Source organism: Oryza sativa, chromosome 11 (genome assembly GCF_034140825.1).
Source record: "Oryza sativa Japonica Group chromosome 11, ASM3414082v1".
NCBI classification, from domain to species: domain Eukaryota; kingdom Viridiplantae; phylum Streptophyta; class Magnoliopsida; order Poales; family Poaceae; genus Oryza; species Oryza sativa.
In genome coordinates, this window is record NC_089045.1 from 5,044,619 (window position 1) to 5,062,004 (window position 17,386).

Consider the following 17,386-nt stretch of genomic DNA (forward strand, 5'->3'; position numbering starts at 1 on the left):
ATGCCATATCGATATGTGACGTATATCGAAAGGTAAAGGGTATACCTAACCCGTAACCCTGACAACATACATGAAATATTAAATATATGCTAAAATAATAACTAATTGCACAGATTGCGACTAATTTGCGAGATGAATCTTTTTATCCTAATTACTACATTATTTGACAATGTGGTGCTACAGTAAACATTTGCTAATAACGGATTTATTAGGCTTAATAAATTCGTCTCACACCCTATATAATACTCAATGTGACACGCCAAAACTTTACACCCCTGGATCTAAACACCCCCTCAAATTTGAACAATGTAAGAGTAGTACTCCTTCCCAAAATATAAGAATTTAGAACTGGATCGGACATTTTCTAATACTACGAATTTGGACAGCACGTCCCATCCAGTTCTAGGTTTTTATATTTTGGGACGGAGGGAGTACATGGCATGAAGCATGATGCGTGTGAAATGGAAGAAAAAGGATTTGGTAGCAATTGCTTTCAGAAAGAATTGTTGCACAGAGTTGATCTTGCACATGGTAAGTCAATCTTTGCACGGACGTTGCTTCTATGGAAGAACCTTGTGTGTACTTCTTACTTGGAGAAAACAACTTCTTCAAACCAATCCTGACTTGTACGTAGTTCTTCAAACCTTACAACGTGCAGGTCCATTCGATTAGGGATGAGCTAAGAGGTTAGGCATATGATGTGAAAAAAAATCGGATGTACACATTGCGCGCGCAGTAGAAGGAGGGGATGGAAAAAAGACGATTGCACTTTTACAACAGTAGAGACTAGAGAAAATACGAAGTATCACTTAAACACTTTCAAGACATGTGAAATCATTCTATTGTCCTCTTCTAGCTTCAATTCATGTTTTCAAAAAAACTTTTAGTCAGGTCGCCTTGTCCAATTGTTTTCGGTACAAGAAATGACGACATATTTATGTGCAAACCACATATACAATTCAGACGAACACAGGGATGATTCATCTTTTGTTCTCTTCCCCAACGACTTCACATGAATCATATGCCTTTGTACCAGCTATATATGACTTGCTTTTTATATTGAGAATAAGCATTATTCTCATATCTCCTTTTCCTTTTCTTTTTCAGGTTTGTCCTCGTACAATTGTAATGTCCAAAGGACTGGAAAAGTGCAGTAACAGAAAGGTGCTTCACAAACTGAAAAGTTGAAAGCCATGTCACTGCACTACGTCTGACAAAAGAACAACAGCTATAGGTATTTGGCATTTTTATTGGCTACTCTATAAAAAAAGCACATTAATATTTGTGTCAAAGAATTTAATTTCTACACAAGATTTATAGGCAGAGGGCATGTAGCTCCACATAATGGAGCTCAGATGATCAAATACATAATTACATAGTCCTTACTACATGGAGTCTAAAGAAATATATATATATCCAAGTAGTGCAGCATCATGCACGGCCACTACTTATTAGAAATAAAATGAAGTGAATAAAGATATGCTTCTGATGATGCCACCGGCGTGAACCGAGCAATCTTTCATGCAGATTTTCGCCTCCACCTACTCCCACGCACGCACGCAATGAGCAATAGTTGGTTGCTGACTTGATCCGAGCTTTGACAAATTCAGTTTGGAACTTTGGATGAATCTGCAATTCTGACGACAAAAGGGAAGGGAAGGACAAAAAGGTTTTACTTTAATCTTCTTTCACTCAATGTCTAAAGTGATTTTCAGAGACATACAATGGGCTTTATATCTTTCTTTTACTCAACATCTAAAATGATATTCAGAGACAACACAATGGGCGAAGACCTGTATTTATCTCTGCTCTGAAAGACTGAAACAGTCTCTGCTCCAGCTACGAAGACTGTATACTTGCTGGTCATACAGATCCAGGATGTGTATTATTTGCAAATTCATCAGAAAGCATGACTCAACCATCACACACACTCACACGTACCATCTGTCATCTCTTTCGATGATATCATTCAACAGGGTGACAAACTGAAAACAAAGAATTGCAAGAAAGATTGGAATGAACACAACAGGATGACCCAGGTATGATGATGATTACAGAAAACTTTCAGGAAGATAAGCGAGCCAAACATAGAAATTGGGAGATAAAACATTGTTGCATGATTCACAGGTTCTCAAAATGATTAACGGCATACAAACAACACGAAGATCTAGAGCTTCAAATACTACTTCATTGTAGAATGGAAAAAAGAACAGTACTCGCCCTGGACCTGAGTTGAGGATAGAAATTGTTACAATCGAGGATAGAACAGTACTCGCCCTGCACCTAAATTGTTACATGCTTGTCGGAGGATGCCTGGTACATGCATCTACGATTTTGACGAGAAGAAATGATATTTAGACATAGTACTATATCATCGTAATTGATGTCCTTGTTGCCTGCTCCAGTTCTTCAAACTCAGCGCCTAGCGCTTCGCTTCCTGCTCTTCTTTCGGCTGCCCTTGTCATCAGAATCACTGTCAGATGCAGATGCAGATTCGGAGTCAGATTCAGACGATGCTGATGATGAGGTTTCCCTTCTGTGCCTCCTCTTCTGCTGCTTCCTTTTGGGTCGCCGCTTCTTGTCCTCCGAGTCTGAGGAGCTGTAGCTTGAGCTACTTCCAGAAGAATATTCAGAGCCGGTAACTGATGATTCACTGTCAGAGTCAAATACAGAAGCCTCACTACTATCTGAATCACTCCGTGAACGGTATTTTCTCTTGCTTTTCCGTTTGCTTTTCTCAGACTTCTCCTTCTTCAACTTTGCTTTCATCAGCTTCCTTTCCTCTTCCTTTTCCTTCTCAAGATCAGGATTCTGGAACTGATAGGAAACAGGAGCAGCCGTCTTCTTCAGCTTGGGGTTCTTGAGCTGCTGTGTCCTCGAGGGCCGCGAAATGTAGACCCGTTCGTTCTTGCACTCGTATGTCCAGTGCCCAGGCTGAAAACACTTCTGGCACTGGGTATATGCGCCACCAGAAGAAGAAGAAGTTTGCGCAGCTTTTGGTTTCACTCCCAGTATCACAGCCTTCTCTGTACTCATCAGATACATCTGTCTCTTGGCCTCCTTCCTCTCCTGCCAGCGCGAAGGTCCCTCTTCTTTCTGCCCATAAGCATTGACATTGCGGGCAGCGGCTGCAGCAGCTCGCTCGGCTTGAGTTCTGCTCAATCCCTTGGCAGCAGATAAGGCCTGTGCTTTTATTCTCTCAGCTGCAGCCTGAGACTTATCGTCATTTCCAGACATCTTGGGCTCACCCAACAAGAATCAAATCATACAAAATCAGCAATATTATGATCCTGTAAGGAAACCAAAATACATCAATAGAGTAATTTGGGTAATGAAAAATAACGCAAACAATAAATAAGCTTTCTGCTATACCAAAATCAACACATTGATGCAGGAAAAAAAATCTGGCACATAATATTTTTCGTTGCTATAAGAACAACATCTACTTATCAATTTGTCATACGCTCGGTCTGTGCCTCTGTGGTCAATCATTGCTACGCCCAAAAATAAAAAAATGGACAAACCCTTAGAGCTAAGAGATTCTACAGTAAACCGTGGTAAGAAAGAAATTGCGAGCTACAACCCAAAAGCAAGCAAATAAATCCAACGAATACACCTCCCCAGGCCGGGCGGATCTTAACGTGGGGGCATGGGGATTCACTCGAACCCCCCCCCCCCCCCAAAACTTTATTCCGTAACAAACTGCTGCTATTAGTGCTAGGGTTAGGGCAAATTAAGAGAAAAGCTTCCAGATCTAGGAGAAGAGAAGCTAGGGTTTAGGCGAAGACAGATGGTGCGGGGGTAGGAAGGTGCGTGTGGGTTGGTGCTCACCGGCGGCGAGGATGCTTGCGGCGGAAGGAGGCAGCAGGTCCGCCTCGGCTGCTCGCCGAGTTCGATGGAGATCGGCGCAGGCGAGGCGGCGGGCGAACTCACGAGGAAAAGAGAGAGAGAGAGAGAGAGAGAGGAGCGGGTCAGAATCGGGAGAGGTGAACGGGTCGGGATGTGGGGGCGAGCGATGATACGTGGGCCGTTAATGGGCCGATCACTATGTCGGTCAGTGATGGGCTGATCTTTATGTGGGCCGGTGATGGGCCCATGAAGTAAATAATGATTTGTACTGATCCTAACAGGGTAAATTTACGGTGATATTAGACAACCATGCAAAGTTTTATTGTGAGATATAAAACGAAGAAAATTAGAAAAAAGAAAAAACAGAAACAATGTTTTTATTTTAAGATTCTTTAATTTTATTATGCATAAACGGAGTTGAGGTTGTTTATTTACATCCTACCTACATGCTCTGTGTGATTCTTTCAGAACTTCTATATAAAAAAATTTCCACAAGTTCCTGATTTTTGAACATGCGTGCAAATTAGAGTATAATAAAATTATTATTTCTTGATATCATATGATATAGAAGTACCCCGCAAAAAAAAATGATATAGAAGTATATTTATTTGAGATCCATTGCCATAAATGGTCCCAATACGGAACCCATTTCTGTTTCTCAGAAGCATGAGCCCCTGACACAACCTAGCAGAAAACACATACAACCATCTCAGTTTTGTCAAGATTTTGGAGGTCTATTACCTGCAGCGAGACTGAATTCTACCCGGGAAACTACTTTTTTTTTATTTTATGAAACACGCGAAACTACTATAACCATAAAACTGACAGCTTTTCAAAGGCCATGTTACAGTTTCTCCACACTGAAAAAAACAGTAAAGTTACACCAACTTCAAATTGCAACCTGAACTATGAATATTGCTGCCAAATGGAGTAATATATACAGCAAAGGAAAGTAGGAGCATGAATGGAAAAGGAAAAAAAATGTGGCAAAGGTTCCAAAAAAAAAAACATCCTGACTACACAACACACAACCCATTATGATCATGACTGAATGTATCTGATATCTGTGAATTCTAACTGTCGAATGCACAATAACACCTTGCACAGCCAAAGTAATTCCCAAGGTAATGAAATCCAGACTGAAACTCTTATTTGATGGTATATATCATCTCTAAAGCCGCTAAACCTGTAAAGCCAAATAGCTTGGCAACTCCTCAAAGTGCTTCCCTAGCACCCATTGGTCAGCGAGTCCTGCGGCTGTTGGCTGGTTTAGATGGAGAAGACGGTTTGTTCTTAGCGAAATCGACAAGATCCTTGAAAAGAGAATCTTCAGGTTTGGTCTGCCGTGATGCGGTCGGAACTGATGAACCTCTCTCATTCTCGGTATTCCTCTGATTAAGCGAAAGGCCTTCTGTTTGGCTCACCAGTCCATTGTACCCGGCACCGTTGTTACCACTAGGAAGGCCGTGCTGTTGCTCGAAGTACTGCTGTCTTTGGCCATACCTTGCTGGAGGTGGCGGTAAGGAACCTGGAGCTTGCGCTTCCCATGGAGCTTTTGGAAGATCTTCACCGGAGTCTCCATACTTGTTAGCATTTGAAGACGAAGAAAAACCAGGGATAGCTGTTGGGTTTATAAAATCATCATCAGGTAGACTCTCCTGCCTATTGACAGCAGGACGATTTGACTCGCTCATAGGACGAGAAGGCATAGAGAAGCTGGGTGCTGCAGTTGGGTTTATGAAGTCATCAGACACACTTTCTGACCGGCTATCATAACTTGGCGGCGGATTCGTTTCTGTTTTTGAATGAGACGGCGCAGGTATATTGGCTGGGGCAGTTGGATTAATAAAGTCATCTGATACTTTTTCTGTCTTGTAGGAGTCGCCACTAAGATAGTCAACACTGCTTGCCTCCGTGAAAACTGGCCTCTTTGATGATGGTGGCGGAGGAAGAAGTGGGCTTGGGTAAGGCCTTTCACTTTTTGGAGCAGAAGGTAGATTGCCCTGTGCTGCTGTGCCATCCCTTGCAGACCTACAGAACATATATTTGTACATCAGATGACAAAACTAAACAGACCGTGAATCTTGGTATCATAACATGATCCGCATCACCAAAACATTTTCTTAAGAGCAGTCAGCTGATGTTGCCACAACCATCCAAAGCTTAGAATAGCAATAGCATGTATGAGAAATAATTAGTAAAGGGTACTAATAGGGAAAACTAATATAGCTTGCCTGCGGGAAAGAACAGAGAACTCGTCTTCTGGCTCATCGTCTTCATGGTGCACATTAAGAAGTGGGGAAAATGAAACCCCAGTAGGCCTAGGAGGGGCTGTTCCTCGGTTTACATTAGCAGCAGCAGGAGCTGGGCCTGAACCGGGAGGCACTCCCTTTGCGATGTCATCATGACGCTGAAGAACACGCTGCAGTTCATCATTTAAACCGAGAGCTTGAAATAGAAGGCTCTCATCACTGCAGAGGATACAAGACAATATGTCACATGACAATGTGAAAAGGACATGGAACCAAAATTTCAGAGTAAAAGAATAGAACATACCCAGTATTGCTAACAAGGTCCATGACTCGACCTTGATAAGATCGGCACTGCCCAACAAGGTCAACAATGACCTCCTCCCTCACACCCTACAACATGAAGCGCAATTAGACAGAAATTTAGAGAAAAAGAGCATAGGTGGGTGGAATGGTGGATTCAATAGTTAAATACAGAGACGCATAGAGACATCACACTAGTGCAAGTTTGGTCATAATAAATTAAAATATTAGGGCACATTATTTTTAGCCAGATACCAGAGCAAGTTCTAGAAAATACAAAAGCTTAGAAATCCCTCTTTAATTATTCTTATGCCCTCAGTCTCCTATGCTGCTAAACATGATTCCCTCTGAACAAATGGACCAAGTAAAATAGTTCGCACATTCCTGTAAGCTGATGAGGTAACATGGATGAACAAAGATATAAATGGATATTGGATAATATACTAGACTTCAAAGCCTAGCAAGAAACTACTTTGTCATCCATTACACATAGATCTGATCAATGATGGGACATGTAATAGTTACATCCTCTTCTGTGCACAATTCACAGATACAGCTCAGCTCACTACATGTGAAATATGCTGTAGTATGATCATATGAAATAAAACACATGATTTATGCATAATTTTTTTCATGGGAAAAACAAAGGTCTAGAAGACATGACAATCATATTAAAGCTCTTAAAAGTAAAAGAAACTACAGAAGAGATACAAGGATTATACAACACTGCACTAAATTTTGATGCTTAAAAAAGTCACCTCAGGGTGCCTGTGGTCCAAAGCATTTAACATCTCATCCAACACATCCACAATTCCTCGAGCACTCTGAATCTCACTTAGACTGTAATGCACAAGGAGCAAGAATTAAAGGTGGATTATAACTAAAGAATTTCTTCTGCAAAGATGGTGAAATAAATTGATAAACACAATTGAAGTATTCAGGTATTGTTTAGCATGATTATGAAACTAAACTGTCACAAGGCAATAAGTAGAATCTATTTTGGCACACTGACACCGCCATATTTTGTTGTTAGAAATACCACTATAAGTATGAAATTCTTGGAAAGTTGCATGGCCCTAGTTCTATGAATGTCTTGCCTGTAAGGCTGTAACAGGGAGACAAACAAAATTACTATTAATGTAATGCATCATAATTACTTTCTAGTATGCTTTAGAGTTCAGGAATGAGGACAACCAAGGATAGCGGCAACTGCAACCATCAGTAGCGGAGGTTCCAACTTTAGATCAGAGATGGCGTACTTCAAGAAAGCAATTAATCACTGACCACTTTTTTCCCCCAAAATACTTGACACTCCATAGTTGCTAACAGGTATTTTTCCAATATCACACCTGGTGGGCCCAACCGGAGGTTCAGCTTTTTTTTTTTTTTTTTTGCCCCTCAAAACTACTAATGTGTTCTCAGTGACTAGGAAAAAACAAGAAAGATCTGGAGCCTGATAGCCTATATGCACCGTGAACCTTCTTTCCGTACTCTCCAGTTGTGCTGAGCGGCAAGTCCTCAGGGTTGGAGCCTTGGAGGCACACAAATCGTCCAGAAGCAACTTGGACACTGCTTTCTGCTGTCTGATGCACAATTTCAGCAGAATAGAGATACTTTAATCCAGGAGCATTTTCGAAATTTAACTAGGAAACATTTTATAGCCTTGGGAAGTTTGCTTGGCTAATGGGTGTCATCTATAGAGGAACAGAGGGAGCAGAACATATTGTGAGTACGATTCCACTCCTAAAACATGCCTAGCCATTTAATGTGGTTGTAGGCTGATCAGTATTTCTGATAGGAACATGTGTTTGAAACTTTTCCCCCACAAGTGTGAATTTACAAACCAGGCCATGCTTGTTCCAACCAAAGTAGGTTATTCTAAAGAGAATGGGAAAAATAGAACAAAGCAAGGCATAAAGAAACAGCAAAAGTAAATGGCATTAAGAAACTATGGATGAATATGACAGTACTGCTTGAAGTGAACAAGTAAATAAGGAACAAATTTTGCATTAGAACAAAAGAACACCTCAAGGCAGGTGCAGAAGGGGCGCTAGATTGAAGAGAAGCTTGTATCGCTGCATCTTCATAGCTTTGACCTGGAGGTGGATATAGATGTGGTTGCCTCAATGGTTGAGTTTGAGGAGGTGTAAACAGTGGAACCGTGTTCTCCTCACGAGGTGGAAAATCAACACCAGCATTCTGCACACAAGGGCAGGATATCTTGTTCATGGTTTGGACAGAAACAGAAGCAATTGAATATTAACTCAAAAGTAAAAACGTTGAAGATCTAAGTTTACATTGAAACAAAGTGCAGAACAGATTGAAGTTGAGTGGAACAGTAGTCAAGTATGAGCTGTGATAGCACAGGATAAATAACAGATGAGAAAACTGGAATGAACACAAGTAGACAGTACCCTGAGTTCTTGGTAAGCAGCGTGATACTGGGGATATCTGCCAGATGCACCTCCAAAAGCCACTTGCCATGTGTCAATCAAACTCAATATTTTCTCCCGAACATTTAAATCTGGCTGAAATCATAAATTGGCAATCAAATACAGAAGCATAAGAATGTAGGAACTATAGGAATAAGTCTTGGCTGGTTGGTCTTGGTCTTGTGGTGCCTTTTCCTGCTTTTCAGCTTTCTAGGACAGCATCTCTACTTTCAGTTTGGATGCTCTAGGACAGTTAGGACAGCAGTTTGTTGAGATGCTCTAGGACAATATGTTGAGATGCTCTAGGACAGTTTGTTGGGATGCTCTAGGACAGTATGTTGAGATGCTCTAGGACAGTTTGTTGGGATGCTCTAGGACAGCACCCTCTTAGACTAGCATGGCTGCATGGCTGCTACAAGCAGCTATAAATATGTATCCAATCCTCTTTGGGAGGATATGGCTTTTGAGTTTGTGAATGAAGAAAACCAGAAAATTGCCCCACTCCGAGTGCCATCCTCTTCTCAATGAGAGTAGCCATTGAAGTTCTAACATCTGGTATCAGAGCCACACTTTCCTGTAGGCTAAACATCTCTTGTTCCACCCCTTCCCAAGCTCGGTTGAGCTCTCAGCCACCACCAGCAGCAGCAACACCGGCTGCTCCTCCTTCCCCTTTCCCTTCCCCCTCTCCACGCAGCAGCCCCCCGGAGGTGCGCCATGTCCGACGTTCGGTCTCGGCGTTCGGTCGTCTCGAGCACTCGGCGTCAGCAGGACGCCGAGCTCGCCGCAGCAGAAGAGCGCAGGCGAGCAACGGCTCAGACCGCTGCAGCAGCAGCGAGGGCGGCCAGACTGGCGGCAGCAGAGTTGGCAGCAGCCAGGGCGGAGGCAGAAGCAGAGGCGGCGGAAGATGCGGCACGTGCGGCGGAGGTAGAGGTTGAGACCTTGCGCAGCAGCATCAACGGCTCCATCGCCGGCGACATCACCGCCGACAGGGAGCTTGAGGAGCTTGCAAGAGGTAGGGCACGGGAGCGGGCAGAGCGGTGGGCAGCAGCCCACCTCCACGGCGGCGGCGGCGGCCCAAGGGACCGCGCGCCCGCCGACGGGAACCCAGACGGGCGCGGGCGTGCCGGCGGCAGCCCGGAGCCCGCGCGCGGCCCTCGCAGGCAGCGTGGCTCTCCCTCCCCTGACCGGCACCATGGCCACCACGGCGTCCAGACGGTGGTCAGGGACTTTGGTCCCGGCGGTGGGTGGCCTACCCTCACCAAAACCAACTACATCGAGTGGGCCGCGGTGATGAGGGTGAGGCTCCAGGTGCGGCACATGTGGGAGGCAGTCCGGTACGGCGACGTCGACTACGACGAGGATCGGCGGGCACTGGATGCCCTCATCGCTGCAGTCCCGCCCGAGATGCAGTTCTCGCTTTCCCAGAAGCGGACTGCCAAGGAGGCCTGGGACGCCATCGCTGCGGCACGCATCGGCAGCGATCGCGCCCACAAGTCAACACTGCAGGCACTCCGCAAGGAGTGGGAGAACCTGGCCTTCAAGCCAGGTGAGGATGTTGATGACTTTGCCCTCCGTCTCCACACTCTTTTGCAGAAGATGGTGCAGTACGGCGACGACACCTACGACGAGGAGAGAGCTGTCGAGAAGCTCTTTCGCTGCGTCCCAGAGAAGTACAAGCAGATCGCTCGCTCGATTGAGTCTTTGCTGGACCTCTCCACGATGTCGATCGAGGAGGCGTTAGGTCGCCTAAAGGTCGTCGACGGCGATGAGCCACAGCCTCTCTCGGGGCCTATCACCATTGGCGGGAAGCTCCATCTCACTCGGGAGCAGTGGGAGGCCAGCCAGAGTAACGGGAGGAAGGGGGAGTCCCCTCCCTCGACAGGCGGCCGCAAGCCGCGCAAGGCGCGCGGAGGCGTCCAGCTGCGGTGGGCGCGAAGACGCGCCGAGGGTGGCGCTCGCAGAGGTGCCCAGGGCGACGCCGCTGGCAACCACAAGCCGGCACGAGACGACGCCTGCCGCAACTGTGGCAAGCTTGGCCATTGGGCCAAAGACTGTCGACAGCCACGACGCGGCCAGGCCCACGTCGCACAGGTGGAGGAAAAGCCGGCTCTGCTCCTAGCACACGCCAGCATCGAGCTATCTTCAGCGGCACCGGCCGCAACGGCTTTCCTCCACCTCGAGGAGCCGAAGGTACACGCCTTCCTCGGCAACAGCTCCAGCAACGACAAGGCTGATGGGTGGTACCTCGACACCGGCGCCACCCATCATATGACTGGCCGGCGGGAGTTCTTCACCGAGCTTGACTCCAGCGTCCGAGGCTCCGTCAAGTTTGGGGATGCCTCCGGCGTGGAGATCAAGGGCGTCGGCTCCGTCACCTTCACCACCAAGTCCGGTGAGCACAGGCTGCTCACCGGAGTCTACTACATCCCCGCGTTGAGAAACTCTATCATCAGCGTGGGACAGCTGGATGAGAACGGCTCAAGCGTGTTGGTCGAGCACGGAGTCATGAGGATTTGGGATCGCCGCCGTCGCCTTCTTGCCAAGGTAACCAGAGGCACTAATCGACTCTACATCCTCAGCGCGCAGGTCGCACAACCAGTTTGCCTCGCCGCTCGTCGAGACGGCGAGGCGTGGCAGTGGCACGAGCGTTTCGGGCACCTTCACTTTGAGGCCCTGAAGCGGCTCAGCGCCAAGGAGATGGTGCGAGGCCTGCCGTGCCTTGACCACGTGGAGCAGCTCTGCGACGTCTGCGTCCTAACGAAGCAGAGGCGGCTCCCCTTTCCCCAGCAGACGAGTTTCCGAGCCAAGGAGCGGCTCGAGCTCATGCACGGGGACTTGTGTGGCCCAGTGACACCGGCCACACCAGGAGGACGACGTTACTTCCTGCTGCTCGTCGACGACCTCTCCCGCTACATGTGGGTGATGGTCCTCGGCAGCAAGGGAGAGGCTGCGGACACCATCCGGCGCGCGCAGGCTGCTGCAGAGGCGGAGTGCGGCCGCAAGCTACGCGTACTGCGCACCGACAACGGCGGCGAATTCACGGCGGCTGAATTCGCGTCGTACTGCGCTGATGAGGGCATTCAGCGCCACTACACCGCGCCGTACAGCCCGCAGCAGAACGGCGTCGTCGAGCGGCGCAACCAGACGGTTGTGGGGATGGCTCGGGCTCTCCTCAAGCAGAGGGGGATGCCGGCCATCTTCTGGGGAGAGGCGGTGGTGACGGCCGTCTACATCCTCAACCGCTCGCCTACCAAGGCCCTCGATGGCAGGACACCGTACGAGGCTTGGCATGGGCGCAAGCCAGGGGTCTCCCACCTGCGGGTCTTCGGCTGCCTCGCGTTCGTCAAGGAGCTTGGCCCCATCAGCAAGCTCGATGACAGGAGCACCCCAGGGGTGTTCATCGGCTACGCGGAGGGCTCGAAGGCCTATCGCATCCTCGACCCGGAGACACAGCGTGTGCGCACAGCGCACGACGTAGTGTTCGACTAAGGGCGAGGGTGGGTATGGGACAAGACGGTGGACGATGGTTCGACTCTGACGTACGACGACTTCACCGTCGAGTATGTCCACTTCGAGAGAGCTGGGGGAGTAGGCAGCTCTTCTTCACCAAGCGTGTCTACCCCAGTCCCCGAGCCTCCATCGACTCCGACACCAACACACCCTCGGGCCACGGCTTCGACTGCGACGAGCTCTTCGCCGACACCACCACAGCCGGCAACCCCACGCGCCCCAGCACCAACAGCCACTCCTCCGAGCACGTCTACTCCGACGCCAGCTCGTGTTGAGCGCAGCCCGGTGGAGTTCGCTACTCCGCTCTCCCACGACGGGGAGCGCATCGACGCGTACCACGACGGCGAGCAGCTACGGTACCGTACGATGGAGGATCTTCTCGGTGACCAGCCCGTGCCAGGAATGGTGCCTCGCGACCTGGAGGCGCAGTTGCACCTTGCGTGCGACGACGGTGAGCCTCGGTCTTTCGCAGAGGCCGAGAAACACGCGGCATGGCGTGCCGCGATGCAGTCGGAGATGGACGCGGTTCAGGAGAACCGCACCTGGGAGCTTGTTGATCTCCCTCGTGGTCACCGCGCGATCACCCTTAAGTGGGTGTTCAAGTTGAAGAGGGATAAAGCCGGAGCCATCGTCAAGCACAAGGCTCGCTTGGTGGCACGCGGTTTCGTGCAGCAGGAGGGGATCGACTACGACGATGCCTTCGCTCCCGTGGCACGGATGGAGTCCGTGCGACTCCTTGCGCTGGCTGCTCAGGAAGGCTGGGGCGTCCATCACATGGACGTCAAGTCGGCGTTTCTGAACGGCGACTTGAAGGAGGAGGTCTACGTGTACCAGCCGCCGGGATTCGTGATCCCCGGCAAGGAGGGAAGGTGCTACGCCTGCACAAGGCACTCTATGGCTTGCGGCAGGCACCGAGGGCGTGGAATGCCAAGTTGGATTCCACGCTCAAGGGGATGGGCTTCGAGCAAAGCCCGCACGAGGCGGCCATCTACCGGCGGGGCAATGGAGGAAATGCCTTGCTGGTGGGTGTCTACGTCGACGACTTGGTGATCACCGGCACCAAGGATGCGGAGGTCGCGGCGTTCAAGGAGGAGATGAAGGCCACCTTCCAGATGAGTGATCTGGGCCTCTCTCCTTCTACCTGGGGATCCAGGTGTACCAGGACGACTCCGGAATCACGCTTCGGCAGACCGCCTACGCCAAGCGCGTCGTTGAGCTGGCTGGGCTCACCGATTGCAACCCAGCTCTCACTCCGATGGAGGAGAGACTGAAGCTGAGCCGCGACAGCACGGCGGAGGAAGTGGATGCTACACAGTACCGGCGTCTTGTGGGGAGCCTTCGCTACCTCACCCACACACGGCCGGACTTGGCCTTCTCCGTCGGCTACGTCAGTCGGTTCATGCAGCGACCGACGACGGAGCACCAGCAGGCTGTGAAGAGGATCATCCGCTACGTTGCGGGGACTCTCGACCACGGTCTCTACTACCCGAGGTGTCCTGGCAAGGCACACTTCGTCGGGTACAGCGACAGCGACCACGCCGGCGACATTGACACCAGCAAGAGCACGAGCGGGATTCTCTTCTTCCTCGGCGAGTGCCTCGTTAGCTGGCAGTCAATCAAGCAGCAGGTGGTGGCCCTGTCCAGCTGCGAGGCCGAGTACATGGTGGCATCCGCCGCTTCGACCCAGGCGCTCTGGCTTGCTCGACTGCTTAGTGATCTCCTCGGCAGAGATACTGGAGCGGTGGAGCTCAGGGTGGATAGCCAGTCCGCTCTGGCCCTGGCAAAGAACCCCGTTTTTCACGAACGGAGCAAGCACATCCGGGTGAGGTACCATTTCATCCGAAGCTACTTGGAGGAAGGGAGCATCAAGGCGAGCTACATCAACACCAAGGACCAGCTTGCGGATTTGCTCACCAAACCCCTTGGGAGGATCAAGTTCCTTGAGCTTTGCTCCCGGATCGGGATGGCTCAACTTTCCCACAAGACGACGCACAAGACTTAGGGGGAGAATGTAGGAATAAGTCTTGGCTGGTTGGTCTTGGTCTTGTGGTGCCTTTTCCTGCTTTTCAGCTTTCTAGGACAGCATCTCTACTTTCAGTTTGAATGCTCTAGGACAGTTAGGACAGCAGTTTGTTGAGATGCTCTAGGACAGTTTGTTGGGATGCTCTGCTCTAGGACAGTTTGTTGGGATGCTCTAGGACAGCACCCTCTTAGACTAGCATGGCTGCATGGCTGCTACAAGCAGCTATAAATATGTATCCAATCCTCTTTGGGAGGATATGGCTTTTGAGTTTGTGAATGAAGAAAACCAGAAAATTGCCCCACTCCGAGTGCCATCCTCTTCTCAATGAGAGTAACCATTGAAGTTCTAACAGGAACTAGGAAAGCAATAGTTGGCCACTGAATGTGAGTATAATCCTCACCTTTTTCTTTACTATCTTAACCATTTCACTTAATATGTCTCGCTCAATGATTTGCTGGTAAACAACATCCCCACAGTTTTTGCTTAGAGTCTCTAGCACCTGAAAAGGAAGACAAACAAACAGAACAAATCAGCACATTAAACAAGACATGACTGTGCACATAGAAACTATGCTCTTTGTTTCCTAAATCTGGAGGAAGCACAAGAAGTTTCCAAAATCTGGAAGAAGAACAAGAAATAACTTCTAAATTTGTGTAGCTAGTGAAGACAGGTGAATTCTTAAATTTAGGAATGAATCGACCTAAAACTCACATTGTTAAAACAAAAAAATCAGAAGATAACACACTGAGTATCAATATACAAGGACTCTTGAAATACTCACATAAAGCGTCAGAATTTGCACTTTTGAATTCTTGTTTCCCAGGCGTTTCTTTAGGAGCTTGAGTGTATCCTTGGCTTGTCTGTACTTCAGCAAACATTTATGAGCATGCTATAAAACATGACAAACCAAAAGTTGTATGGGGACATTGAAAATAAATCCCAGAAAGTATTTAAGACGAAACAATTATGTCAACAATTCAATATACAAAACTCATTATGCAATGTGCATCACTCAACCATGAACCGAATTATCAACAAATTATAGCAAAATGTCTTAAATTAGTGTGGCATCACATACACAGATTTTAATGTTAGCAAATGCCACAGATTATAAAATGTAATCACTGCCTGGAGAGACATATAAACCATATTGGAAGTTGGAAGACTAAAAGTTATTGAAGCTATATATCACACCAACGTACAGCAGAGTAGAGAAACAAAGTTTTTTTTTTCTCTCGAACACGCAGGAGAGTTGCATATCATTATATTAAGATAAAAGAGTTAAAAAGGACTCATGCATGCCCATAACGGGAACAAAGGCTATAAGAACTTTCCAAAGAAACAACAAAAAACTACACCATGACTTAGCTTCATCTCTAACATCCTGCATGACGGAATTGAAATTAGCTGAAACCTCTCCAAAGACACATCCACCTATGTTTCCAAATCAACCAAGCCACCAACACAACTAATGAGTTAAAACCCTTGCGATGTTGCTTAGCCACTTTCTGCAAAGCTTAAAGCCACCACATGGTGAAAACAGTGTCATCGGGACCTTATCTAAGGTGCTGCAAGCCAACCAAGGACAAAACTGAGAACCATACACTTCTTGTGAACACACATAAAGTGAGCAAGTGCTGCACATTCTCCTCCTCTTGATTACACAATGGATATTGCCAAGATGGTCAACACTGCGATGGGCCAATCGGTCAGCAGTCCAACAACGATTTAGCGAGGCTAACCACACAAAAGAATTGCAAAGAGGCCAAAGCTCAAGTTTTCCAAACTTCCTTCCACGGCTCAAATTACATGCCCCTGATGAGTTTTTTTTTTTGTGTGTGTGCTCTCATTGCTGATATCATCATGGCAAAAAGTGATGTCATACCTAAACTGCACCTCAACAACAAATGACACCAACTCATCACCAAAATCAGTGGCCTCCATGAGATTATAGCTCAACTAACCAATCACAAACTATCATCAATTATTGAGTTATTCTGCTCTCCAAACCAACAACCGTACAACCTAAGATTCCAAATTCCTAATAAATTTGGAAGAAAAAGACTGAATATGCTTTTCCAAAAAAATACAAAACATATAGCAATAGACACAGAACAAACTAGCCAAAATCACAGATTCAATGCCTTATAGAAGCAGCACTAAAACCCTGCTAAATTTAACGATTTTATAAACAAGCCTAGGTTAAACGAGATACAACAAGCAAGCAAGATCACAACACATAAAATGTCAGAGATGCCACGATAACCCTACTAAATCACTCACGGGTTGAACAACATAGAGAACTACCTAGGAATTCTCCATCCTACCATATGATAGCAATAACAATTACAAACAAATCAAAGAACCTAAACAAAAAGTCTCGAACAGAGGCATCATCGAGAGAGAGAAGCCAGACCCGGGATCCATGTTGATGATGTCGCAGAGCTCGATGTTCACCGCCCAATCCGGCCCGATCAGCATGTCGCTCGTCGCCCTCTCCGCGCACGCCACGGCCGTCGCCATTTTCCCCCTCTCACCACCAAAAACCCTAAATCCTGCAAACAACAACAAAAACAAACCACCCAAATCAGCCCCCAAATTCCCACCTTTCCGCACCTCCCCAACGCCCCCAACCCGAATCCGCCCCCCAAAAACACATCTTCCACCCCGCAAGAACCCGAGCCCCTCACCGAATCTGAGCGACCTCCTCCCCAAGATTCGGCGCCAAGAAGCACCAAGGCGGCCTCTTTTCACCGATCCGGAGGTCCTGGCCGCGCCTGGGACGGGGAGGAGAGGGAGAGATGCGAGCGAACTGTAGGATTGGAGGAATTTCGGTGGCTCGGCTTGGAGGAGGAGATGAGGAGGAAGGAGAAAGGTTGGAGAGGAGGGTGGTAGACTAGACTAGGCAGGCAGCAGGAAAGAAGGAAGGAGGAAGAGAAGGGAACGCGGCCGTAGACTTTTTCTTTGTTTAGTTTTCTTGGTGTGAAAGTGAGGGCCTGCAAAATTATATTTTGTGGTGC

General features: G+C 47.8%; 2 protein-coding genes across 2 annotated transcripts; both read right to left on the reverse strand.

Moving 5' to 3' along the window:
* Window positions 1–2,168: 2,168 nt before the first annotated feature.
* On the reverse strand, window positions 2,169–3,933 carry LOC4350003 (uncharacterized). Its single transcript, XM_015759684.3, has 2 exons — window positions 3,832–3,933; window positions 2,169–3,290 (listed from the first exon to the last, which is right to left on the reverse strand). The coding sequence occupies exon 2, from the start codon at window positions 3,235–3,237 to the stop codon at window positions 2,416–2,418; it is 822 nt and encodes a 273-aa protein (XP_015615170.1). The 5' UTR covers window positions 3,238–3,290; window positions 3,832–3,933; the 3' UTR covers window positions 2,169–2,415.
* A 794-nt stretch (window positions 3,934–4,727) lies between these two features.
* Window positions 4,728–17,273, reverse strand: LOC4350004 (TOM1-like protein 3). The gene is made up of 10 exons (XM_015761555.3): window positions 17,057–17,273; window positions 16,783–16,921; window positions 15,148–15,226; window positions 14,767–14,865; window positions 8,816–8,929; window positions 8,428–8,600; window positions 7,160–7,241; window positions 6,406–6,491; window positions 6,084–6,320; window positions 4,728–5,880 (listed from the first exon to the last, which is right to left on the reverse strand). The coding sequence occupies exons 2-10, from the start codon at window positions 16,887–16,889 to the stop codon at window positions 5,091–5,093; spliced, it is 1,767 nt and encodes a 588-aa protein (XP_015617041.1). The 5' UTR covers window positions 16,890–16,921; window positions 17,057–17,273; the 3' UTR covers window positions 4,728–5,090.
* Between the last annotated feature and the right edge of the window lie 113 nt (window positions 17,274–17,386).

Excerpts from the sequence above, each read along its gene's own strand:
- LOC4350004 (XM_015761555.3), bottom strand. The coding sequence starts at position 16,889 with ATGGCGACGGCCGTGGCGTGCGCGGAGAGGGCGACGAGCGACATGCTG. Across the intron at positions 8,930-14,766 it reads TTAAGATAGTAAAGAAAAAG|CCAGATTTAAATGTTCGGGA; the intron begins GTGAGGATTATA and ends TTATGATTTCAG. Across the intron at positions 5,881-6,083 it reads TTCTCTGTTCTTTCCCGCAG|GTCTGCAAGGGATGGCACAG; the intron begins GCAAGCTATATT and ends TATGTTCTGTAG.
- LOC4350003 (XM_015759684.3), bottom strand. The coding sequence starts at position 3,237 with ATGTCTGGAAATGACGATAAGTCTCAGGCTGCAGCTGAGAGAATAAAA.